At 43.2% G+C, this 26,436-nt stretch overlaps 1 protein-coding gene across 4 annotated transcripts in view; it reads left to right on the top strand.

The window, feature by feature from the left end:
• The window catches only part of CTTNBP2 (cortactin binding protein 2), a 142,752-nt gene that overhangs the window by 64,868 nt on the left and 51,448 nt on the right, over positions 1-26,436 (top strand). The window contains exons 4-9 of one of the 4 annotated variants that reach the window (XM_072764893.1): positions 5,347-6,077; positions 6,589-7,499; positions 13,730-13,933; positions 15,593-15,692; positions 17,708-17,858; positions 22,477-22,731. In XM_072764893.1, coding sequence (XP_072620994.1) covers positions 5,347-6,077; positions 6,589-7,499; positions 13,730-13,933; positions 15,593-15,692; positions 17,708-17,858; positions 22,477-22,731 — 2,352 coding nt within the window. Of the gene's footprint in view, positions 1-5,346; positions 6,198-6,588; positions 7,500-12,143; positions 12,162-13,729; positions 13,934-15,592; positions 15,693-17,707; positions 17,859-22,476; positions 22,732-26,436 lie in introns of those variants that run through there. The other 3 variants (XM_072764894.1, XM_026012144.2, XM_072764892.1) reach the window with 3 other exon arrangements.

Genomic DNA, 26,436 nt, shown 5'->3' with positions numbered 1-26,436 from the left:
CCCATCATTGCACTGACTAGAACCTATTGTTGAACCTATTGTTGAACTTATTGTTGACAGAAGGACTTCAGGGCCTTCTCCTTTTCCCAGGGAGGAAAGAGTGTTTCACCATTAAGTATGCTGTTAGCTGTGCTTCTTTATAGATGCTCGTAATGTCACTGAGGTTTTATTCCATATTGAGAGATTTTTATCATGAATAGGTTTTGCGTTTTGTGAAATGGTTTATCTGCATCTATTGATGTGGTCATGGTTTTTCTCTCTAGTCTTTTAAGGTGATGAATTACACTTACTTTCAAATACTGAAACAACTTGCATTCCTGAAGTAAACTTCAGAGGGTCACCTTTTATTAATCTTTTTGTGTGTTGCTGGATTTAGTTTGCCTATATTTTTCTAGGGAGTTCGTGTCTATATTCGTGAGTGATCATTTTTCTGTAAATTAAAAAAAATACTTGACTGGTTTTGATTTGAATGCAATTCTGGGATCGTAAAGTGAGTTGGAACATTTCCTTCACTATTTTCTGGAAGGGTATGTATAAGTTTGGCACGATTTCTTTCTTAAATGTGTGGTGGATGTCATTAGTAAAGCCATATGAGCTAGAAATTTTCTTTGGGGGAAAGTTTTTATTTGTGGATTCAATTTCCTTAAAAGATATGAAGCCATTCCAATTTATGTCAATCTTAAAAGTTGTGTGTTTAAGAGGAATTTGATTTGTTGGATTTATTGACACAAAGTTAATCCTTATTCTTTAATATTCCTTCTGTAGTTATATTCCCTCATAAAAGCCTAATTTTTATGATTTGTGTTTTCTATGTTGCTCAGTCTTCTTTTGCTAACTGCTTAATATTATTTTTTAGATGAAAAATGTTTGGCTTTGTTATTTCTCTAGTATTTGTCTCCTATTTCATTGATTTATTACCTATATTATTATTTCCTTTTACTTTATATTTAATTTGCCTTTTTTGAGCTTCCTAAGGTGAAACTTAGATGATTGATTTGAGACAACTCCTCTAATATATACAATTAGAGATAGAAATTTCTCTCTATTCTCTGCTTTAGATGCTTTAAATTCTCTTCCTTCACTGCATCCCACAGATTTTGATGTTGTGTTTTTATTTTCATTCAGCACAAAATATATTCTAATTTACTTTGTGATTTCTCATTAGAAATATGTTGTTTTGTTTTTGAATTTTGGCCTGTTCCTAATATCTTACTGTGATTTATTTAAAATTTAATTCTGTTGTCAGAGAACATAATCTGTAAGACTTTAGTCTTCTGTAAATTGTTGGTGGTTTTTAATAGCTCAGCAAGTGCATCTGGAAAGACTGTAGCTTCTCGAGTCTTGGAGTATTCTGTTCCAAATAGAGATAATAATTTATATTATTATCATTTATATTATAGTTTCTGTGTTTATAGTGTGTCTTTTTTTCTTTGGCTGCTTTCAAGATCATTTCTTATCCCTGTTATCAGTATTTATACTATGATGTGCTTAGGTATGATTTTATATATATATATAATACATATATGTGATTTAGGACTACTGAGCTTTCTAGATTTTTTTTTTTACCAAATTTGTGAATTTTTTGGCCATTTTTTCTTTCATTTTTCTTCCCCATTCTCTCTTCATTTTAGACCCCAGTTATGTAGAATTTAAAACACTTTGTATTGTCCCTGTAACACTTTATATTACAGGTCCCTGAGGTGCTGTTCACTTTTTCAATCATTTTTTTTATATTCCTTAAATAGGATACTTTCTTTTGTTCTATTTTCAAATTCGTTGTCCTTTTTTATTCTACTCTCTCAAATCTATTAAGCCTATCCAGTTAGGTTTTTTTTTTTTTTCATTTTATATTAATACTTTTAAATAGCACAAATAATTATTATATTATGAATTGAAAACATAACATTTTTCAATGCTAGGCACAATGATACATGCTTTACATGCATTGCCTCATTTGATCTTATAAAGTAATAAGTATTACTCTATGGTGCAGATAAGGGAACCAAATAGAACTGATCTTTAGAGAGAATTTACCAAGGTCACACAGCTAAGAAGTTTGGGATCAGACCTTGGTACTACATCTCTTACCTCTTGCAAGCACAAAAACTTTGTCCCTGGGCCAGAATGGCCATGGAATTTTTTTAATATAAAAAATATTTTTAAGTATGGAATATGTTTATAAACCAGTTGGAAGCAGCTGGTACAGAGGGGGATGTTTATTATTTATAAAGAGCCATGTAATAACTGATGGAGCAAGTCTCAGGTGACAGATTAATTGTTGAAACATCTGACCTTGAACAGATGGAAATTTTTCTCCCTTAGAGTAAAGGGAGGGAAATAGAACTTGGTGTGGGTATTTAAAAAAAAAAATACACTTCGGGAGAGAGAGGATGTACAGGGAATGAATTTTCTTGTTAAAAGACTATCACGGTAGACTGAGAGTTAGTTGAGTGGTCATCGGGTGATGTTCTGCGGAGAATGGCAGAAGCCTAAATATTCCCCGAAGTGTAAACGGTAGAGGAGGCTAAACCAGGGTAGAGGGATTGATGACGGGCTCGGAACTCCATTGAGGCTGGAGCCCTGTGTGTGTAGGTGGATTGACTGTGCGGCTTCCTCTGTGCTCCACTATCTATGGTAAGGTTTTAGAAGACTTGTGTTCATCTGAGATAGGACGTGTAAGTTCTGAGTGATGCAAGAACATAGATGCAAAAGAATTATGAGTGCTTTTATAGGAGTATAATTTTTTGTATGAATATGTGAGATTTGTTGAGTCGATCTCCTGTTAGAAGTCTCTCTTAAATTTGATTCTCAAGTGTGAGGTGTAAGTCTTCAAAATAAATTTTTCAAAAAACTTATGACCCCTAGTGAAGAAATAATGTGAGCAAGATCTATGATGTGGTGAGAGAAGCTGGAGAGAAGTGGAAATCTGAGTTCCAGGAGTCTGACACTGGTTAACTCAATGACATCAGAGAGAGCACTAATTTGGCTTCTAGTTAGTCGTTGTGTAAAATGAAGGTAGCCCTTAAAGTTCTGCAAAGCATCTTTCTTTTCTCCAGCTTCCAAGGTAAATTATGGAACTCCTCTTTTTTTTAAAAAAGGCTGAAAATTGACCTAGTTTGGCTTTTTTCCCAACATTGCTGTAAAAAAATTGGGGCAGTGGTTAATACAAAATTTAAAATTTTCTTCACAGTTCCGACTCTGTGTATGCCATGCCTTCATCAGAAACTATTTGATGCAGTTAGAAGAGTTGAATGTGTTTCTGACTATTAAAAGTCAAATTTTCTGTGAGGCACCTACATAATAAAATATGCATATAAATATATGACAGCGCCCTTGTTCCCCACATCTTACCTAATCTATTTATGAAGACACCCCAAAAATCACATATAGTAGAGTCGAGTGTATGTGTATAAACAGTTGTCACTGATTATTCTCGGGGAATTACCTGTATTCCTGACCACCTGTTAACGGGACCCATGCAATGCCATTCATCTTTTTCAAGGCAGGAAGCATCCTAAAGTCAATGAATAATATCGCTGACTCTAATGAGCCATTCTCTCCTTTTGGTTCCATGACTGGGAAAGTAATGGATTTTCTCAGCAGGGTGAGGAACAGGAGCACGTTCTCACAACCAGTGGGTCGGTCATGTGAGCCTCTTCTTCCTCTGTTATTACTGGATCTCCGAGAGCATGTTTACATGTAACATCTGGGGTGGTGGTCCGTGGGATGGGGGGAGTCCCTTCTTCGTCCTTATCAGGTAGATCTACTTTAACCTTTGTGAGTCAGAAATCCCTTTCATGGATTACCAAAGGGATGCTTTTGTAGTTGGGAGGGTGAGGCCTCCTAACCTTCCTGACTGCTGCCACCCAGCTCGGGGATTTGTCCTTTTTGAGCCCCTCATGGCAGCAGGTGGTCCTCTGGAAAGAAGTGAGACACCTGTGCAAACCTGTTACAGTCGTGCATCTCTGAGGCTGTGAGGCCCGTGCTCCCAGAAGGGCCATCAGTGTGCAGAAGTTTGTGGTTTCTCTGAACTAGATTGATTTCATTCCTGACTCACCCATGTGCTGACCGCCACCGCGTGCCTGGTACTGTTCTGGGTCTTGGGAGCCGCAGCACAAAGGAGACAGAGTCCCTGCCCTCCTGGAGCCACGTGCCGGGGGCGGGGGGGGGGGGGGGGGGGCAGGTAGGCGCTAAAAACAAAGGGCGACAACGAGGGACAGGGATGGGAGGGACCACTGTTTTCAGCTGGGCACTGAGAAGGAGCCCTTGCAGCAAAGCGGACAGGTGCTGCACAGAGGCCTGGAGGAATGAGGACGTCAAACTTCTGTGCGTTGGGTGCTTTTACGCATATTGGAAACCACCACCCCCCCTGGAAATACAGAGGTTTTTAAAAAGCTCCTCCCCTACGCTGATCGACTAGAAAAGCGTTCCTTTGGAAAGCGTGGATCCTAGTGGCCTGTGGCGTGGTGAGCAGACAGGGTCTTCTCGTGAAGGGAAAGGTGCCCTCCTCTCCAGGCAGGTGCCATCCCGCGCCCGGGCAGACGATGGGGGAGTGGACAGGGCTCCCACTCCCCCACTCACCTCGCCAGCTGGCCGTCCCTGTGCGGGCCAGAAACTGCTTAGCCCGGGAGCCCAGAATGACCGTGCGTGGTGGGATTCTGGGCGGAGAGACAGGAAAGTGGAAGACCCTGAGGCTGGGTGAGAACCAGGGAGGCGGGTGGAGTGGGAGCTAAGCAAACAGATAGGATTGGAGGACGTGGAGCTGGACTCTGGGTTTCCTGACATTGATTATAGTCCTAGTAAAATATTCCTTTAGTTCTTACAGTTCTCAAAGAATGTTCATGTGTGATGTTGTAGGATTTGCACGGCAACCTATCATAAGCTTGAAGCTAAAAAATCAGCTAAATCATACAAGTAGCAAATATAGAAGCTTAGAATTTAACTCAAGTCCTCCGTTTTCAGTGCTTTTCTTTATATTGTGCCTCCAGGGTTTGTTAATAATCCGAAGACATTCAACCTTAAAATAAATAAATAAAAAAGAACAGTTCCCCTGCAGAGTTGTATTTTTACCAAAACAGAACTTTCCGAACTCTGTGTTGTGATGGGAAGTATCAGATTGCGGTTCTTTTTCTACAGTTGGTAGATGTTTAAAAACCCTCTGCGGCCGTGACTTCGGCGGCCGTTAGCCACTGAGCCCCGTGTGCTCGCTGCAGGGCTGCAGGAGTGCCCGCCCCCCCCCCCCAGGTCACAGGGTCATAGGGATAGTGCCCAGAGGCGCTCCTGGCTCCTCCGCCGGGAGGCTTGGCCGTGCGCGTGCTAACCGGGCTGCCCTGTGCCCTCTTGCAGCTGGAGATGGAGAAGCTGCAGCTGCAGGCGCTGGAGCAGGAGCACAAGAAGCTGGCGGCGCGCCTGGAGGAGGAGCGCGGCAAGAACAAGCACGTGGTGCTGATGCTGGTCAAGGAGTGCAAGCAGCTGTCGGCCAAGGTCATCGAGGAGGCGCGCAAGCTGGACGCCGCCGTGTCCCAGCTGGAGGAGGAGCGGGCGCGCGGCCGGGCCCTGCAGGAGGAGCTGGGCGCCGAGCGGCGGAGGGGCGCAGACCTGGAGGCGCACCTGGAGAAGCAGCTGTCGGACTCGGACACGGAGCGCGAGCAGCTGCGCGCACGGCTGCACCGCGAGGAGGCGCTGGCCGCGGGGCTGCGGGACGAGCTGGAGCGGCTGCGCCGGGCGCTGGAGCAGCTGCGCAGGCCGGGCCTGGCGCCCCCGCGGAAGGCCAAGGACCAGGCCAGGGACCAGGCCAGGGACCAGGCCAGGGACCGCCGCTCGCCCCCGCCCGCCCCCGCCCCCGCCCCCGCCCCCTGCCACGCCGCCTGCCAGACCGACGCGGCGCCCGACGACCCCGCCCGGCGCCCGCCGCTGCCCCTGCCCGCCCGGCCCTGCCCCGGGGGCGCCAGGGGGGCCGCGGGCCCGGGTGCCCCGCCCGGCCGGCCGCCCCCCGAGCGCCAGGCGGCCCCCGGGGACCTGGCGGCCGCGCCCCCGCCGCCCCCCGCCGCCCGCAGGCCCGAGGAGAACGGGCCCCCGCCCCCCGCAGGCGCCGCCGGCCCCCAGGGCCCCGTGACCCCCGCCGCCGCTCCCCCCGCAGGTGCCGCCACGCCCCAGGGCCCTGCGCCCCCGCACCCCGCAGGTGCCGCCACCCCCCAGGGCCCCGCACCCCCCGCAGGTGCCGCCACGCCCCAGGGCCCTGCGCCCCTCGCAGGTGCCGCCACCCCCCAGGGCCCTGCGCCCCCGCACCCCGCAGGTGCCATCGTCCCCCAGGGCCCTGCGCCCCCCACAGGTACTGCCGCCCCCCAGGGCCCTGCGCCCCCGCCCCCCGCAGGTGTCGCCGCCCCCCAGGGCCCTGCGCCCCCTGCACCCCCTGCAGGTGCCGTCACGCCCCAGGGCCCTGCGCCCCCCGCGCCCCCCGCAGGTGCCACCGCCCCCCAGGGCTCCGCGCCCCCCGCAGGTGCCGTCACCTCCCAGAGCCCCGCGCCCCCCGCAGGTGCCGCCGCCCCCCAGGGCCCTGCGCCCCCCGCAGGTGCCATCACCCCCCAGAGCCCTGCGCCCCCCGCAGGTGCCGCCGCCCCCCAGGGCCCCGCGCCCCCCGCGCCCCCCGCAGGTGCCGCCCCGCAGGGCCCCCCCCCCGCCGCCGCCCGCTCCCGGCTCGCACCCGCCGGGCACCAGCGCCGCGTTCCCCCCGGGGCCCAACCCGCGCGTCCAGGCCGCCAGATTCCGATTCCAGGCCGGCGCCAACGACCCCGACCAGAACGGGAACAGCGCGCAGAGCCCCCCGTCCAGGGACGTGTCTCCCACGAGCCGCGACAGCCTCGTGGCCAAGCAGCTGGCCCGGAACACGGTGACCCAGGCGCTGTCGCGATTCACGGGCCCCCAGGCAGGGCCGCCCCCCAGGCCGGCGGGGGGCCCCGGCGGCGACCTCGGCCTCGGCCTCGGCACCTGCCCTCCCGTCGGCCGCACCAGCCTGAAGACCCCCGGGGTAGCCCGAGTGGACAGAGGAAACCCTCCTCCCATCCCGCCAAAAAAGCCAGGGCTCTCCCAGACTCCTTCCGCGCCGCACCCCCAGCTCAAGGGCCTCCTGGAGAGCAGGGCCCCCAGCGCAGGCGCCAGAGCCGATAGCAGAAGTCCGGCCTCGCCCCCCTCCAGCGGGCCGCACGGGAGCAGGGTAGTAAGTGAGGAGACTGTCCCCAAGTCATCCTCCCCTCAGCTGCCACCAAAACCGTCCATAGATTTAACTGTGGCACCGGCAGGCTGTGCCGTTGCGGCCCTGGCCACGTCTCAGGTGGGTGCCCGGCCCCGGCCCGCTGAAACCCCTGGACCGAACCAACCTGCATGTTCCGAGCGTTCCCTTGTCATTCCCGCCACCATTGCCTTTTGCTCTTCCATAAACCCTGTTAGTGCCTCATCCTGTAGAGCAGGTGCCTCAGACAGCCTCCTGGTAACAGCATCAGGTAAAGGGATTGAAATATTATACCCTTCCTTAAAAATGCGGCCTGTCTTCTCACTTGCCTTCATTTCCTTCACATTGCCTTGAGACTTTTTTTTTTTTATTTTCCTATTTCTTTCTCCTTCTCTCTCTCTCTCTCTTTTTTTTTTTTTTTTCGTTTTCTTTTCCTTTTTCTTTTCTTTTCTTTTCTTGTATTTTTCTTTAAAGGCTCCGGGGTATGGTGATTCATCTTGCTTTATGAATTGTGGTTTCTTTATGCTAAGTACTTTCTTAAAATAACCTGAAAGTAGCAGTTTGGGAGCACACGGAGACCATGGATTTAGAGACACTGAAGCATTTCCATGGGAAGAAAGACTTTTTAAATATTTATCTCACAGGCCTTCAGTATTAGGGGGTCATCACCAGACAATCTGCGTTCAATTCTGTCCCTTCTGAGATAAAGTTAAAAACATCTTTTGAAGTGGCCATTGACACGACAGTCTGCCTGGGATTATCAGGTTGATTCTATTTGCTCTGCCATTGGTATGTTCCAAGTTTTAATATTGGTATGGCATTCTTTTTGACCTCAAAAACAGAGTATGTGTATTTTAAGTCTCTGTTCTTAGTTTGTTTCAAAAGCCGTTTATTCTGTTCCAGGCTGTTGTCTTCCAACACTTGAGCACAGATGGATAACCTGGCACGTGGGCTCTATTAGAAGAGGTCCTCATGGCAGATGTGGTTTATGAAGTCCCCAAATGGGGGACTCTTAAACAAGGGAGTTGATAAAAAAAAAAACTGGACTTTCCTCCTTTTTGTTACACAGTGTAGAGGAAGCAATGCTTGACATGACTGGATTAGTTCTTCACTGAGTAAAGGTGGCTCTAAAATAATGCTGGAGTGTCGAAGTTCTGTTGAAACTTGACAGAAGTCTCTCTTACCATGGGATCTTAGTGGCTACCAGAGACCACTGGTCCTAATGAGAGAGAACCTTAAGAATTAAAGGAAAGTTTGAGTGGTGTTATATTTAAAACTCAGGGTGTGGGGAATGGGAATGAGAAACATAGGTAGCACTGTTCTTGCTGACTGTCAGGGAATGAGAGCAATATTCCAGGCCTTACTTATCTAATTACAAGCAGTCTCCATGAAATTATGCTCCCTGAGAGGCTGCTGTTCCTGTGTTGGTGCGTAATTGGGAACTGGAGACGGCACGGACTTTGATGGCAGTCAGAGCTGCGCTAGAATCTAGGATCCGCAATTTATGGCTGTGCATTTTGGTGATTTTTTCTTGGACTGAGCAAGTTTTCTCATCCTTAATATGGAGCTTATGCTACTCATATGGGGGCAGGGTGGCTATTAGGATTAACTCTCCTCACGTGCAAAGAGCTTGGTATTGCACTTAGAGCAGCATGAGTGATGAATAAATAGAGGTGATGTTATTGCTTCATCGATATTGTTGCTTAAAAAATCTTGGAGAATTTGCTTTAAAGTTGACCTATGCTATTATTACTTTGTGCTAGCTTCACAGGCATTCGGCATTCCATATTTTTTATTCAAAATGGTATTACTGAGCTGGACAGCCCTTCCCATGGCCTAAAAGGATGTTAGCTATTGTCCAGAGCTAAATCCATGCTCACAGGAGGAATTTTTGCTACCATTCAGGAGAATCCAAGAATGTACCATAAGCTCTTAAGGCAGCCTCAAAGCACAAGTTCCAAAAATGTTTGGGGCAGTGGCATTGCTGTTGATGTAAATGCACAAACTAAAACAGAAAACACTTCCTGGGATATAGAACTTTTGTCAGTTTTTAAAAACTACAAAACCATCTTTGCTTTGTACCTTGATGCTTTACCAGTTATTGCCTCGGTCCTTACTGTGCCCCAGGTTCAGCTTCAGTGTCTTGGTTTCAGTGGAAAAGCTTTAAAATCAGCATCTATTACCGAGGAACGTTTCAGCAGGATCTGAAATTTTTAAGACCAGAGAATTCCTAGTCTATAATGTACTCACCAGAATGACCTGTCTGGGATAGAGTGGAATTTCGGATACAGGAGCAATAATCCCTGGGGATAAAACCCTTGGCTTGTGTCCAGAGAGCAAAAGAGAATGAATAATGGAACCGAAGAAGTAGTAGCCACCAAAGATAGGTGAAACTGCTTCCTCATTTTCTGTTCTGATCTTGCAGTTTGGCCAAAATAATCCAGAATTCCAGGATTACCTTGGTGGGATGATAAATTTCCATGCTGCTTGATTATAAGGAGGAGTAGTCATGCAGCGAGCTTTTCCTGACCATCTTGTCTGGGGAATAAAAAAGTTGGTGTGGTTACACAGGAAGGGTGATTAAATCAACCATGGGTGTAGGTAGGTCAGCCTAAATTTTCCAAATGAGATACAGGATTTCAACTGGTTTTCATTCAGATTGCCCCTATTTTTGCTGCCATGCTCCTTGCAACCAGGAAGCACCAGAGCTCTTTCCATCCTATTTTTTTTTTTGAAGATTTTATTTATTTATTCATGAGAGACACAGAGAGAGGGTCAGAGACACAGGCAGAGGGAGAAGCAGGCTCCCTATGGGTAGCCCGATGTGGGACTCGATCCCAGGACCCCGGGGTCACCCCCTGAGCCAAAAGTGAACGCTCAACCACTGAACCACCCAGGTGCCCCTCCATCCTACTTCTGAATCTCTCTGTGCCTGGGTGAGCTTGTGCCTCCCTAGATCATAAGCTCATTGGAGGTTATCAATCTTCTAAATAGCCGCTCCTGCCATGTGGTTGGTACGAGCCAGGCATGAGGACAGAGCACGTCTGCCAAATCCTTGGTAGATAGATGTCTGTTCCCAGTTCAGTGAGGAAAAGAGCTCTGGAGAGTCTGAGAAGGCAGGGTTAGGTCATTTCTGCCTCTTTCTCAATCACCCTAAAGAGCACATTTGCTCTGAGCCCTTAGTTTTTTTCATCCAAAAATGAAATCATCGAACCAAAAAAATAATAATAATAGTTCCAGACCAGAAAGATTTCTTAAACTTGCCTGTTGAATTTTTCAAACAGCAGTACGTTACCTCTCCCTTCTCGGAGAACCACTGGATCCCACATATTTTTAAAAACTCTAAAACTCTGAGCTTCTGTATCAGCTTAGATCTGCGACAGTGAGTAAAGCTAAAGCACCCCTGAGGAGAACTGCAATGGTAGAAGATCCCGTTCTCATGAATTAGGTTGTAAATTACTCTATTAGCAGTTGGGATGGCCGAATGTTACATTTTAAATAGCATCTTAAATTCTAAATGAATTAGAATTTTTTTTTTGTTCCCCCGAACTTGTCCAGTGAACACATTTTAACTGTTAGATGAACAGAAGCCTAAACCAGAAATCACCCCAGGCAACTGAGTTTTCATACCCTTGGAAATTTGTTTCTGGTTTGTTTCGTTTGGGGAATTTTTTTTGGGGGGGGGGGTGCAACGGGTGGGTTCGTACATCTTCTTTAATTTGATTCAGACATTTTTTGCCTTAAAACATATTTTTTAAAAAAATTATCCTCCATGTATGATTGGCTTAAAGTTGAAATCTGAAAATTAGATTGACCTGAGCTATGACATTAACCTTCTCCACACTCTGAAGCTGATGCCAGAAGCTGTTCTCAACTTTTCTTCCCTCTTGCATCGCATGTCCTGCCTGTTTCCTTAGTAGCCCAGCGCATGTTCTGCAAGATGCTCACCTTTACTAATGTTTGCACATGACACCACAAAGCCGAGTGACCTTTTTCTAACATCATTAAAGTAGCTGTATGACGCAGGCCTGTTCTAGCATCACCTAACCCGTCAATAAATATCACCATTCTCATCATTGTCGGGAATTTTCAAATGAACCATAAAGTCTTTATTTTATTAAAATAGCTCAAGCAATTGGAAACGATATGGGGATAAAAAAAATGTATTTAAACTTTAAGAATATGGGTATTTATAAAGCATTGTTCTTTTGTCAAAGATTTCAAAAATCTGTTGCCCGTCTCTTAGAGAGTTTAAAAAAAATTAATCTATATTCCTCTGTTGTTTTGTATGACAGGAAACAGAGTCTTGAGTGGTGGAAAGATTGAGAAAATTTTTGAATGAATATTTTCTCTTTCAGATAGCTTAGCAGTAAAAAGAGGGTTTCCCAGGATGCTGTATCCCAAGTTTCCATAGAAAGCAGTTGAAAACGTATCTGTATTTAAATTGTCCCCCAAAGCCTAGAAGCGCATTGAAAAAGGAAGAATGAAAACAAAGCCCAAAAGAAGAGCAAACCATTTGATTTATTTATACCTGTTGATGTTCTTTAGAGGCTGTCAATAACCAGGACTCTTTGGATGAGCTAGAGGAGGTGGGGGTAGAGGGAAGGACAGTGAGAGGACAGAGAGAGAGAGAGAGAGAGGAAGGTGGGGGGGAAGGAGGGAGGGGCGGGGAGAGAAGGCCTCTGGAGCTCAAGGAGAGGACTCACTGCCTTGTGAGCCACACTCCCTTCTGTTCCACGGAGGGCCACCGTGCAATGCCTTCATGTTACCTTTGTGTTTGCTTTGCAGTCAAGCTCTCATACCTTGGTGTTTATAATTTCTCTGTTTATCATCCATTTCTAATAAGTACTGATTTAATTTTTGTGGGCTTGTTTTTTTTTGTTTGTTTTTAAGAAAATACAAAAGGTAAAATGTACCAGAGAGGAGCCTTCTTGTAAGTATGAAGTAAAAATACTACTTTTGTAAGAAGAGCTAGTGACTATCGATGGGAAAGATATCATAAAGTTTAGATGAATATTTAATGAGCATTTGAATTTTATATGTCACTGCAGTCTAACAGGGTTAAAAACAATAAATTATTCATGGACCCAAATAATTAATTATGAAGATGTAATATCCAGCTTCTAATGGACAGTCGAGTTTTATTTGTATAAACTTTTTTCGCAAAGAATTTTTAAAATACCAGGAAATCCTTTGATTTCGATATTGATTAAAATAATTTAAGTCTCAGTTATGCAAATCTATTACTTATTAATGTAATACCCATATACCTAAAATATTATCCTAATATCCTAAAGGTGGAGGAAACCTAATAAAAGGTCCATCTATTGTGTCCTCCTCACAGAGAATGTTACTGGATTTATGTAACTGGATTTATGTTACTGGATTTATGCTGTTGACCCTGAGGAGTAGCTATGTGCACATGGGCCCCTCTATATACGCTGACATTACCCTGAGGTATTTGGGGCTTCATAAGGAAGAAAGTAAAATGACTTCTTTTGAAAGTTAATTGTATCTAAAACACATAAAATACCTATATGACACATTAAATAAACATTTTTTTTACTTTACTGTTTTTACAGCCTTTTGACCAAGGAAGAATTCAGAAAATTTTCCATGCTATATGCAGCCGACTTCACACACTTAACAGATTCTCTTCTAAAGCTGCTAAATACTGATGAGAGAAATATCTAACTATGATAACTCTTATGATTCTTGTTAAAAATTTATGGTAGAGTGTCCTGTTTCGTTGGCTGGTTAAAAGTTTCTGGTACACAAGTTATAAAGATGGCCAGATGATAAAGTCTGCAGAATCGCATATTGCATATTTGGGCTGGAATACAGTATTCTAGACTCAATTATATACGTTGCGCTTCTGTTAGCTCTTGATACTGAATAGCACTTGGCCCCCTCTGTTATTTTTATCCCCAACTAAGGGAATTCAAGAATATAAATAGATTTCTTGGCAATATTTGGTCCATCCTAATTGTCTGTGTAAAATTTTTAGTTACATGCCTTTGGAAACATTATTGAAAAAGGAAAATCTCCATTTCTTACAATTCTTTCCATCCTATACCTAGAGATGTCAGTTCACTTTTTTCAGATTGATATTGAAATTGAGGGAATTCGTATATAATTTTAAAATTCAAATTGTTTTGAAATCCTACAGTGGAATTTGAACTCTTAAAATGAGACAGCCACCTTAGTTTCCTAAAACCAACCACCACTTTAACATTTATCTGTGTAAGACTGACAACTAAAAATCATGTCACTGTGTATGTTAATTTAATTAGCAGGTATGAGACTGGAATAACAGTACAGATTTGTGCTAAGTAAATATTAACAGATTGATAATGTTAGAAACTGCATAATCCTCTAAGGATATGTATTCATACATCTGTGTGTGTGTGTGTGTGTGTGTGTGTGTAATTCGGAATTAAGTGGGTAATATCCGTCTCTTGTCCTTGCTCCTACTCTAACTAGGGTCACTTTAACCCACAGGCTGGTCACCCTCCCTAACCCCTTTGCTAATGAGTGGTGGTCCTGCCCCCCTGGCTGGCAGGCCCACCCTTCTTCAGCAAGCTGCTGCCCAGGGAAATGTCACTTTATTATCAATGCTGCTTAATGAAGAAGGACTGGACATTAATTACTCCTGTGAAGATGGCCATTCTGCCTTGTATTCTGCTGCTAAGAATGGACATACAGGTAAAGATGGCATGATCTGACCTCACTGTACCACCCTCTTGCAAAAGGATGGAGAGCCAAAAGCACTGGTAACCATTGTTAGGAGCAAAAGGTTCTTCTGGCTTTGATTTTCTTCTACAGGTAGTAGTGGACACATTTTTTTCTTACGTGATTTAAAGATTTTGCAAATATTGAAAAAATTTGGAAATTATAGTTCCGTAAAAATGTGAGATTTTAGGGGTGCCTGTGGGGCTCAGTCATTTCAGCGGCCGACTCTTGATTTCGGCTCAGGTCTTGATCTCAGGGTAGAGAGATCGAGCTGTGTTGGGCTCTGCAATCAGTGAGGAGTCTGCTCCAGGTTCTCTCTCTCCTTCTTCCTCTATTCCTCCTCCACCATGCATGCTCACTCTCGCTCTCAAATAAATAAATAAATAAATAAATAAATAAATAAGCTTTTTTTAAGTTAGATTTTATTGCAGCTAGCAAAAGTATTTTTAGTCTTATGCACGATGAAATAGATTGTGTATATTGAAATTGGAGGTCTAGCACTAAGCACATTTTAGAATAAAGCCTTCCGTCTGTGATCACTTGAGTTAGGACAAAATAGCTCTAATTTGTCTATTAGCAATACCTGTGTATGAAAGTCGAAGTGACAGGGGTTCAACACATGCTACGGTGAGGGCAAGATCTAGCAGTTAGAGGGCACGGGTCTGAAACGGTTCTATCTTCGGAACAATTTATAGTTATTTGGATTTTTTTTAAGAGAACTGAGAAGTTGTACAGCTATAAGTGACATATTGATGAAGTCAGAATTATTCTTCTATCTTAAAATGTGAAGTCTTGTGGTCAGATTTACTAAAACATGGTAGTGCAGAAAAAGATGTTTTGACTGCAAATCCGAAATCAGATAGCATGGTGCACATAAGCTGCATGATTGTAGAGTAATTCAGAGAAGCTTCAGAGCTTCACGGTGTTCAAGTGGACTAAATGGAAGGATCTAGTGAGCTAAGAAGATAGCTCGTGATTTTAAAAATACTTTGGGATTCTTCTTTACTTCAAAAGTCCTGTGGGAATTTTCCTTCATATAGAGAAATTAAAGCTAGTAAATACCATGAGGAACACAAGGCCTAGATGATATTTATGCCAGAGTCAGGTGACTTTGTATGGTTTCACCTCACCCGTGGAATCAAGTGTGTGATGACCATTACATGGAAGTGTTTTAAAGGTTAATTATCACAAAATGAGAATTTAACTATTTAAATACAAAGAATGGTACTTCAATTTGATAAGTAGATTTAGTTCTCCATCCAATAACATTATTTTCCTGGGATAGAGTGATGGGAAAATCTGGTGAAATGTTTTCTGACACCTAATAATCCTTTCACTCATTAGCAACTCTTCCCGAAGCCACACACACACACACACACACACACACACACACACACACACACACGTGTCTTAGTTGGTGAGTCTGGGGCATTTACGTCTTCAGGAAAAGAGTCTCCTTTCTCTGTAAAATAGCCTGTGGAGTCTCCCATCTATCCACCATACTAAAATTGTCAGGTGGACTGTGCACGGGAGAGGTCCTTTGGGTTTAACATTTACATAGAGCTTGTTTAGAACTTGGCTCACCGTAACTCTAAATGGGGAATTTAAATGGCTTTCTATTAAAATCCGTAGACTGTGTGAGATTGCTGCTGAATGCAGAAGCCCAAGTCAATGCTGCTGATAAAAATGGCTTCACACCCTTGTGTGCTGCAGCTGCTCAGGGACATTTCAAGTAAGTGATGCTCTGAATTCTTCTTTCTCCCCCCACTATAAAAAGAGTCTCTCTATAATTTGCACACATATTTCAGTTCTGGCTGAATGTGTAAACGCTAGTGCTTAAAATCCATTGGCAAATAAATTCACTAAATATATTTGAAGATTCAGATGCAAAGTAGGATCCTAAATTCTCTCTTCTTCTTTAAGGGTGAATAGTTGTGTATGAGGGAAATAAAGAAGAGAAACATGTGTGTCAACCTCACATGAATGAATTTGCTTCTGATGAAGATAATCAGTTTATAGTCTATCAACAGCTATGTGGTGACACATCCACTGTTAGAGACTGTCATTCACTGTTTTCTACCCTCCCCCCCCACACACAAAAGCTTTTTTACTTATGATGGCATTAAAAATAAATCCTAGAATTATATTAATTACAAGAATTTTAACTTCCTAGTGACACTTTATTCAATATTAAATCCCAATATATTCACCTTGTCATATCATTTTTAAAAAATTAAAGCAGAAACATCTCCTACTGAAAGTGCTTAGAGCACAAACCCAAAAGAACCTACCAACTGAAACATATGTTAGTTTAGCAGTGATTTCTTCAGGAGCCTACCAAGTCTGTTGAACATAGACATGGGTTTTTAAGATTATGAGTTACAATTTAATAAAATATAAAGTCACTAAGCTGCTTCCTCTGCCTGTTCTGAAAGATCCTGTAGGGAACGCGGACTGTTTCACTTGATCTTAGCCAAAAGGCCGAGAAGGAATAAATGCGGACTGTTTCAAACTGATAGAAGTATCCTTAACATATTTCGTAATTCCTGTAATATGGGTTCTAAGTTTCACATTAAGGTTATTAATCATAAATGTAAGTTTTAAATATTCAGAATGCATCTTTAAAGTATACATTCTTTTTTCTGCATGTCTGATGTATACCTCATGAGCTTATTGTTGAGAACTGCAGATACTGGTTTTGCTGTTACTTGGTGCATGTATCCTGAGTCCTCCAGAAGGGATTTCTTCTTCAGCTGTGCTTTTACATTTACTGTCACCCCGCAGTCTGTAGTGCCACTTACTTGGAAGGTATAAGAGTCCTAGGAAACCAGGCATGAGTAGCTTTGCCAAAAAGAAGAACCCTGGGGTTGATCAGTTTAAATGTGTATGAGATATAAACACATGTCAATATGTAAGTTATTTTTAAAAATATATATAAACCAATTGTTTTCAAGAAAAGCCCCAGGGTGGGGGGTAGGGAGAGAAAGCATATATCTGAAGAACAAAAAAAAAAAAAAAAAAAAGGAGGTGATGTAAATTTCTTCTTCATTTGTTTATGATTTAGTCCACTTTTCTCCATTTATTCTTATCTGATTTCATAAAGACTTGGCACAAATGTCACAACGTCTCAAATTTACCTCATTTCTTTCCTCCCTGATTCTCAGAGCAATGAGTTTCTGCTTAGCTGTCTTTTTCCTCACTAGCCCCCCTTCAGGAGACAGGCTATAGCCTCTGCTGTTCTCCCCAAGGCAGCCCCTAGCTCTGCCTCCCTGCTGCCTTTTATAGTGGAGGCACATGGTGCCCTGCTGTCTGAGCTATTTATAATTATTTTCTCAAGTGAAAGTCTCAAAATGACTCAGCAGTATGACTTTTCTCAAGGTTTAAACTATTTTGAACCACAAATAATGTATGTATGTCAACCACAGTTCAGCCATTCATCCCAATTAAACATGTTACAAGGACTCCACTTTCACAAGTTGGCTACAGAAAGGTGTCAAAACGAAGTTTTAGCACCAGATCAATGCCGCCATTTTAAATTTTCATGGGAATAATTAAATTTGTGATTGGAAATATATCTTCCATCCCTGCTACAAAATGGTATCCATATTTTAAGACCTACTGTAATTGATATATGTAAAAACAATTGATGTAGAAAGATACAGACCTCCTCTAGCATTATAGTATCTGGGTCAGGTGCTTCAGAACGCAAACCGGTTTTATTGTGATTAATCATAATCTTATGTTTAGGTGTGTAGAATTATTAATTGCATATGATGCCAACATTAATCATGCTGCTGATGAAGGACAGACACCTCTATACCTGGCCTGTAAAAATGGAAATAAGGAGTGTATTAAATACCTACTGGAAGCCGGAACTGACCGAAGTGTGGAAACCAGAGTGAGTACCAGTTTTGGGCGGGGGTTTGTCTTCAAATTTACCCTATCTGCCAACTCTATAGCCAGAAAATCAAAATATATTAAGATAGAGGTTGCTTTGTTTTGCTTTGCTTTTTGGATATAAAACATGGATGGTGTCTGACCTCTGACTTGTGTTTGGGTGTCTGCTAATGAGAAGCCTTGTCTATTCGTCTAACCAGTCCTTTATCCTCTGAACCTAAAATTATTCATCTGCAAAATGGGAAAATGAATACCTGTGTCCTGGCTGTTTTCAGGATCAGGGGAGATCATGGAAGTCTAAGTTTTTAATCATTCGACAATTATTTCCTGAGTGCCCGCTGTCCTAGGGACAGAAGGGACAGCAGCAAATAAACTAGTCCTGCCCTCCTATGCCTTATATCCTCGTGGGACAGAAGGGGTGACAATCAACAAGTGAGTAGATAGATAGGTGCTGGGTGTTTAGAAGATCGGAGTGCCTGGGGTGGTGGGTGACTTCAGAGGAGTTGGTGGGAGAAGTCTTTACTGAAAGTGTGACAGTCGAGCCAAGACCTGAAAGAAGCACGAATGTGGGCCATGGAGAGACCTGGGGAGCAGTGTGCCAGGCTGGAGGTGGGACAGTGGGGGTACCCGCAGTGCACTTCGGTTAGGCCAGGTGGCCAGTGGCTCGCCACAAAAGGCCTTGCAGGCCTTGGTGAGCATTTGGAATAAGGCCTCTGGATGGACAGTTTTGAAGGGAACAAGGGCATGAACTGACTCCCTTTGATAAAGAGTCACTTTGGCTGCAGGTTTGAGAATCACCTTAGGTGGGGCAGAGAAGCTGCAAGGGAGATGTGTAGGAACCTGTTGTTTTAAGTAAGGGAAGAAGTAATGGTGGTTTGTATCAAGGTTGTGTAGAAATGGTGGGAAACGGTCCGATTCTGGATATGTTTTCAAAATGTACATTTTACAAAGAGCTGCAGAAGTATCACCTGCTGCCATAGTGGCAGTAATGATGATACAAAATTATTTGCATAATGGCTGCGAGATCAGGCTCTGATATATCAAGCCTTTGGGGCTCAAGCCATGCCTTCACAAAGCTGCGTGAGCTTAGGCAAGTGGGCTTACTTCTCTGTGCCCTGGTTGACCCCTCTACGGAATGAGTCTAATAACAGTAGCCATTGTTAGGGGAATTAAAGTGAAATGAGGTTATCTACGTAAGGTAGTTTGGTATAGTAAGCCTGGGAATTGTAAGCAATGAACAGATGTTAGCTGTCACCATGGTCACCACCATCCCCGGTTAGGACACGGGACTCTGTTGTAACACATGTAAACACGTACACAAAAGGGAATTTTGTGACAAGATAGTGCCCGTTGCCAGCCCTGAGAGAGGGGGGTTGTTTGTGCTCGCCCTCACTCCTGTGACTGATGGTCTGTTATTGCTGAGATGTGTAGCACCTCACAGAGGTCAGGGTCATTCAGGAAGTGCTATCTGCAGAAATCCGCTATGCGCGCCGTGTCGCTCTTGACTCCATCCCACACAGTTCTGATGTCTCCCATGCAAGGTGCACAGATAGTCAGCAGTTTAGAAACTGAAGACATTGAGAGTTGGATGCGTGGGAAGAGTCCTTGGATAACACTTCTGGCTCAGCCACACAGAAGTGCATTTGAAACAAAACTTGTGTTAGCCTCCCAAATCTCCATCAGCCCGCTGAGACTGAGGAATCAGCCCTGTGTTTACCGACAGGCATTTTTCTGGCTGCACCCTCTCTGCGCTGGAGGAGTTGAGGAGCTTCCATCGTGATCTGCTCTTCATTGTGCTCAGGAATCACTTTATTTTTGTCTTTGCAGCTTCCCAGAATGTGGACTGTGTAAGTCACCACCCCTATCATATATTCCTAATGGAAGATGAGGGTAGATACTTAATTTCCAAAGGTTATCTGAATTTTGGATTTCTTCTGATAGAAAATTGGCTGTGCTGTGCATTCCTTTCATAGGAAACATCCTTAAGATTTCCCAGGATAAGAAGGAATAGTATCTACGTTACAGGTCACCCTTAGATCCTAGGTGGTTAGTTGTTTTTATGTTTTCTTTTGTTTGTCTGTTTTTCATGACAAGTGCATTCCCTAATCACCATTAACTATTTAACCCATCTCCCCCTCATTCCCCTACTTCCCCTCTGTAACCAGCAGTTTGTTCTCTTTTATTAAGATCCTTTCTTGATTTGTCTGTCTCTCTTTCTTTCACCCTTTGCTTATTTGTTTTGTTTCTTCAAGTCCACATATGAGTGAAATCATATGGAATTTCTCTCTCTCTGACTCACTAAGCATTATACTCTCAAGCTCTGTGTTGTTGAAAATGGCAATTTCATTCTTTTTTATGGCTGAATAATATTCCATAAGATATATATATATTAATATATATTATCTCTGACATACACACACATCTATATAATATATATATCACCTCTTCTTTATCCATTCATCAATCAGTGGATACTTGGGCAGCTTCCATATCTTGGCTATTGTGAATAATGCTGCTACAAACATAGGGGTACGTGTATCCCTTTGAATTCGTGTTTTTGTATTCTTTGGGCAAATATCCAGTAATGTGACTGCTGGGTCATAAGTTAGTTCTACTTTTAACTTTTTGAGGAACCTCCATGCTGTTTGCCATAGTGGCTGTACCAGATCCTGAGTTTTCTTAAATAATTTACCAAAATAGAACCAACAATTAATGTTATAACCAGGGATATAAGCCAGGATAAATATTTTCCATTGAGTTCTATTGCTAGAGCTTTTTTTAAAAAAAATAAAAACAAAAACAAAAAAAGAAAAAGCTTTTTACTCATTTTTTGAAAACCTGAGAAAATAGCCCAGTGGTACATTTATTCATATTATTTTATATAGTTGATCTAAGAAATCTGTGGTATTACACATATTTAATATAAAATTCCACCTTATATGTGAAAAATGAGTAAATTTTACATAACCAAACTGAATAAAAAAAATAAGTAGTGCAGCATAAAAATAAAAAATTAAGTCACATCCTGTAAGTTAGAGAACACAGAAGTCCATGCTCTCAAGCTACCTGTTGATGGACTGAACAAAATCATAAGGAGTAGAGAGTCTCCCAAGTACAGAGAGAAACAGTATAATTGATAGAGAAACTTAAGGGAATAATTATTTTTTAGGTCTTTTAATAAGAAATCAAAGGGGGAATGGGAAATTGAAAGTTTTTCAGAAATGATTAGATTGTCTTTGTAACATAAGAATTAGGAAACAAGTTGAGAGATTTGACTAGGGAAGGTCAGGAGCGCTTACACTCTGTGCCAAATCAAGGCTTGCCCAAGTAAGGGCATCCACAGCCCAACGAAGAGTAAGCCATGAAATGCTTTACTAGCTGGAGTATGCCCAAGGACTATAAGGTATTCCATTTACCGCCCAGCCACAGCCTTGTCTTAGCCAAGTTGACTTCATTGGAATGAAGTATAGAACCAGAGAAAAATCCTCCTCAAGAGATGGCTTTAGCAAATAATCAGATAACTCACTAAGTGTACATTGTTACCACTTACTGTCTTTCTCCTTATCCTCTACCCTATTGTTAAAAAAAAAAAAAAGTGTTCTCTAGCTCACTGAGAGATATTTAATAGAGCAATATGAAATACCACATGAAAAAAATAGGCCAAAAAGAAAATAAAGGTGAGGGCAACAAGTCAAAATCACAAATCACCAAAATAATTCTGTTCTTCTATGAAAGTCTTAAAAATGTAGTAAAGACTGGTGCCTGCGTGGAAGGAAGACCCTTGAGAGATGGAAAGGGGACCAAGATTTTCCCTGGAAAAGTGCTTGTCAGACTTCGGTTGTGTCCGAATCACTGGTTAAAGCACAGATTGCTGGGTCTCCCTCCAGAGTTTCTCATTCAGTAGGTCTGGGTGGAGGCTCAACGACCTTCATTTCTAACGAGTTCCCAGGTGACGCTGCGGCTGCTGGCCTGGTGACCACACCTGAGAACCACTGAGTTTACTCTAGCAGCCAGTTAAGTGAATGAGGAAGGCCTCACAGGAATATATTCTAGAGAATGGGCCTAATAATTTTAGTTGGGACATTTTCTAAGCTTACACAGAACCCTCAATAATGGCCCACAGACATCTCACGAAGTTATTTGGCCTTGCTTTTCCTGTATGTCTACCTTTTCCCTATTATTTAAATTTTTTCCTTTGGGAATCATTGGCACAAAATTTTAAGATCACCAGTTAAGACTCTGCCCTATAAGCAAAACTAGCTTATAGTAGCCTTCATTTAGTACATTACTAATAATACTGTAATTGGATATAAATTTTGAAAAATCTGTATGCTAATGTTCATTCTCTTTTGTATTGTTAAATTAAACTCCAAGTGGTTGACTGTTGAGTGGAAATTCCTACAAAACAGCAAACATGAGTCATAGCAAATGGGAAATATGGTAATTGGCAGAGGTCAGAGAACTTGACTCAGCTCATCAGTGATATTCAGGATTGGAATGCCTGCTTCTCCGAGCTCAGTGGTTCATGCCCAAGAACGTTTAGAGGTGAACTTTAAATAACACTGTTCTCAACATTAATGTTGTAATCAACCCTTTCCTCCTGGTCATTTTATCTTCAGGATGGCTGGACACCGGTTCACGCAGCTGTGGACACTGGTAACGTGGACAGCCTCAAGCTTCTCATGTACCATAGAACACCAGCTAGCGGGAACTCTTTGCATGAGGAAGAACCCGAGTCCGGTGTCTTTGGCTTGGATGAAGGCGAAGAGAGTCCTGACGGCACACCCAAGCCTGTGGTTCCTGCAGACCTCGTTAACCACGCTGACAGAGAAGGCTGGACCGCTGCCCATATTGCTGCTTCGAAAGGTTTTAAGGTGTGTCTGGTAGCAGCTAGGGCGACTACACAGCTGTAATTTGATGATGACAAAATTGTGTGCTATTGGCTGAGTAGATTTCAACAGAATGGCTCGAGACTGAGGGATACCATTGCAGGAGACGATCAGCTACCAATATGAACTGACTTTTTTCCTGTCCGGTAGTATTTGCAGTTAACCATATATGAGACTTCCTTGTTGTTGTTGTTGTTGTTGTTGTTTAAGATTTATTTGAGAGAGAAAGAGGGTAAGAGAATGTGCACAAGCCAGGGGAGGGAAACGTAGACTTTCCGTGCAATTCCGTCCCAGGCCCCCCGAGATCATGACCCCAGCTGAAGTCAGATGCTTAACTGACTGAGCCACCCAGGCGCCCTGAGACTTCTTATAACAATCATACTTGGAGTTTGTTAACAAATGTGGGTGTAATTTCAGACATTTTTTTAAAATCCCATGTAAAATCAGGAGAAAGAGTTTGGTGTTGACTTAGTCTACTGGATTGTTTGATTCAAGGACCAAGGCCATGCTACTGGTTAGAGGGAGAGCCAGGATTCTTCAAAAGCCCTCACCTCTGAACTGCCTCACTTATACCCTTCCTGTGTATTTTACTGGTAGGTAAGAGGGAGCTCAAGATTTCACTCACCAGTTAGAGTAGAAAATGATTCTGATTATTACAGAAACAGTCGGCCATTCACTCACACTTTTTTTCTGTTTTGATTGGTTTAGCAATAAAAAGCTATTAGGATGCTTCTGAGCACAAGACACTGTAAAAGCTCACATTCTCAGGAATCGTTTATGCCATCAGCTAACTCCTAGTTTCGTGGCAAGAGTACAGGATACAAGACAAGAGTAGGATAAGAGAGCCCAGCAAATTAAAACAAGGGTAACAGAATTGTGGTTGGAACAGTATAAAAATGCAAATTTTATGATTTTTTTTTTTAATGCACATATTTCAGGGAGCAGAGTCATAGGGATATTAGGCTTAGAAGTGGCTATTTCTGGAGTCAGTGGAAGTGATCTTGGCCTTGCAAGGTGGATTAAATTTGCCGCTCATCACTGGGATTGGAGAGTAGTTCAGATTGGAGAGCAGCAGAAACAGAGACTGGAAATAGGGAGGTGGCCTTCAGCATTGGCTGTGCTGATGAGGGGTCGTGAGAAATAAGATGAGTCTGGGGTCTCAGAACATGACATGAGCTTCAGTGACATTTTAAAGAGTTGGGACTTTATTTTCTGGTCAGACTAAAGCCACCAAAAGGTTTTGTACAAGGGAGCAAAATAATCAGCTCTATAGTTTGAATGATTAATTTAGAAGTAACAAACAGAAGGTTGGGGGTTATGAAAAAAATATTGGCCGGGAGAGAGACCAGGTGAAAGATGAAGAGAGTGGGAGAAATAATGAGAGACGTTACGGACCAGAAGTATCCACAGGTTGAAGACAGATTAGATGCAGGAAAAGAGGGAGCTGACGGGAAGGGGAACAGGGATGTTTCCAGAAAGAGAATAGAAGAGGCGTCATTGTGATCAAGAAGATAGAACGTGGGTTTAGACCTGCTGGATTTAAGTGCTGAGATGTTCATCCAGATGGAGATATCTGGGAATAGCTAGAAATTGCATTTGGAGCTCCTGCTTGGGTAACTTCTTGTTATTATGATCTAGAACAAAAGCTGCTCATTTTGAACTTTTTTTTTTTTAATGAGACCAAGGCATGATTTAGTTCAGTGTGGAGCTATTACTTGTTAGTAGTTTGCTCCCGTTTTACCCTTTAACAAAAAGGTACAAAAATCTTCTGAACCTAAAACACACGTCTTGATTTGAATGGGATGCAACACGTGTGACATACAGGTTTTTAGGAGACAGAGATGCAAACTGTGAAAAGTTTGCATTTAAAAATGCACAGTTAATCTAAGACCGTGAATTTTAATTTGATGGTAGAAAGGTGCATTGAAGAGGTTGTTTTCAACCTACTGCTACCCCCTCAAGAAAATCTCTGAGTATAGTGCAAGATGTTACTGATGGGAGTGGGTTGTATACATACTCAGCCTGGAGCCAAACGATAGTAACAACAACAAAAGAAAACCTGAGCATCCCTGATCTAGAATGTTCAGCTGCGAACCTCTTCTGCAAAGCAGAGCGAGAAACCACTCCCCGGGTGAGTCACCCTGCAGTGTGGGGCACTTGTGTTGTTGCTTGGCTCCTTAATTATGAGCTCCTTATTAGTCCTGGAGCTCTTTGTAATCAAGGATGCCGTCTTCATGGATCCTCAGGCCCCGGGAACAAGTAGATGCTCTGTCATTGCTGAGTAAAGGGAAGTATGACCACTTTCTCTCATAGAATATGACTCTCCCTGTATTGTTTTTTTAAGGGCATAAGATACATCTTGAACGAGAAAAGAGAGATTTTTAAAAAGTGATCATGACTGACAACATTGGCACCCTGCCGAGTAAAATCATAGATTAAAATAATAGATTTTTTTTTAAGCCCCGGAATGGATACTTCATCTTCTAGTCTAGCTTCTTCATTTTATGATTAGGACATTTAAACCCTGGAGGGAGTAATAGAGAGAAGTCGGGAATGAAGCCCAGATTGCCTGATTTCGTTATCTTCACACTGTACCACGCCGCCTTCCTTCCTAGTCAGAGGCATTGGAAGGTTCTTCTGCACCATTTGCCTAATGCAGCGTTCGTATCCTGGTTGAGATACTTCTCCAGAGAGGGGATCCGTTTTACAACTGAGGCCCGAAGACTAATTTCCTGAAAAAACTAATTGCAATTCTGAATTAATCGTTGTGTAGGTGAAAGATTCTATTCTACTCTGACCACAAGCTGAGCTTAAGAAGTGAATGTTTCTGCCCAGCAGCATGTATGTGTCCAGTCTACGTAAGGTAGCAGGTACATCATTACTCCAGTGTCCACATATTTTTCAATAAAGAATTGTGGGATTTCAGGGCTCGAAGGGATATATAGCTCATCCGGACCAACCTCCTCATTTAGTAGATGAAAAAAAATCGAGTCTCAGAAAATAGTGTAATTAATTCCCCAAGGCCCGTTCACGGAAGATCAGGTTCCCAAACCAGTGCTTTTCCCACTTCAGGCCCTGGTCTTTCTCCCAATGGTTAAGCCATTTACGCAGGTCACCACTGAGTGTTTGGTGATGGAGTGCGTCTCTAAAGCAGGCCTGTGACTAATCATTGAGCATAAACCTTTGTTTTCGTCGCAATGTCAATAGAAGAGTTCCTTCATGAAACCCTGTTGTGTCACGAGACCTTTGACATGTCGGGTTTGTGCGGCAGAAACACTAGGGAGATTATCTGAATTTGATATCTCTGTTGTTGAAGCTCTCGTACAAAGGGACTCTTTATTTTGGAGGAGAGTGTGTGTGTCTGGCTGCAGGGCTCGCTTATGGTTCTAGCTTATGCGTGTGACCGAAGCTGGTGGCCCGTCGCTCAGGCTCTTACGCAGTATCTCTGGGTTAACGGGTGGGCTACTTCACACACCTTCCTCCGCTTTCAGACCCCTGCCTCACCCTCACTTCCCCTCCAAATACAATGACCAGGCTTTCTCTTGGTTTTTCTGGGTTTTTTTTCTCTTTTGTTTAACCACGAGCAACTCCCATGCTCCACTTACAGTTGGCCGGTCCTGTTTTTTAAGAGCTTATCCGGTCTTTCAGCTCTACCTGTGGTTTCTGCAGTAATCCGTCCCAAACCCAGAT

Source organism: Vulpes vulpes, chromosome 7 (genome assembly GCF_048418805.1).
Source record: "Vulpes vulpes isolate BD-2025 chromosome 7, VulVul3, whole genome shotgun sequence".
In the NCBI taxonomy this organism is placed as follows: Eukaryota; Metazoa; Chordata; class Mammalia; order Carnivora; family Canidae; genus Vulpes; species Vulpes vulpes.
Note: the sequence above shows the minus strand (reverse complement) of the source record. Positions and strands in the feature narration are given on the sequence as shown.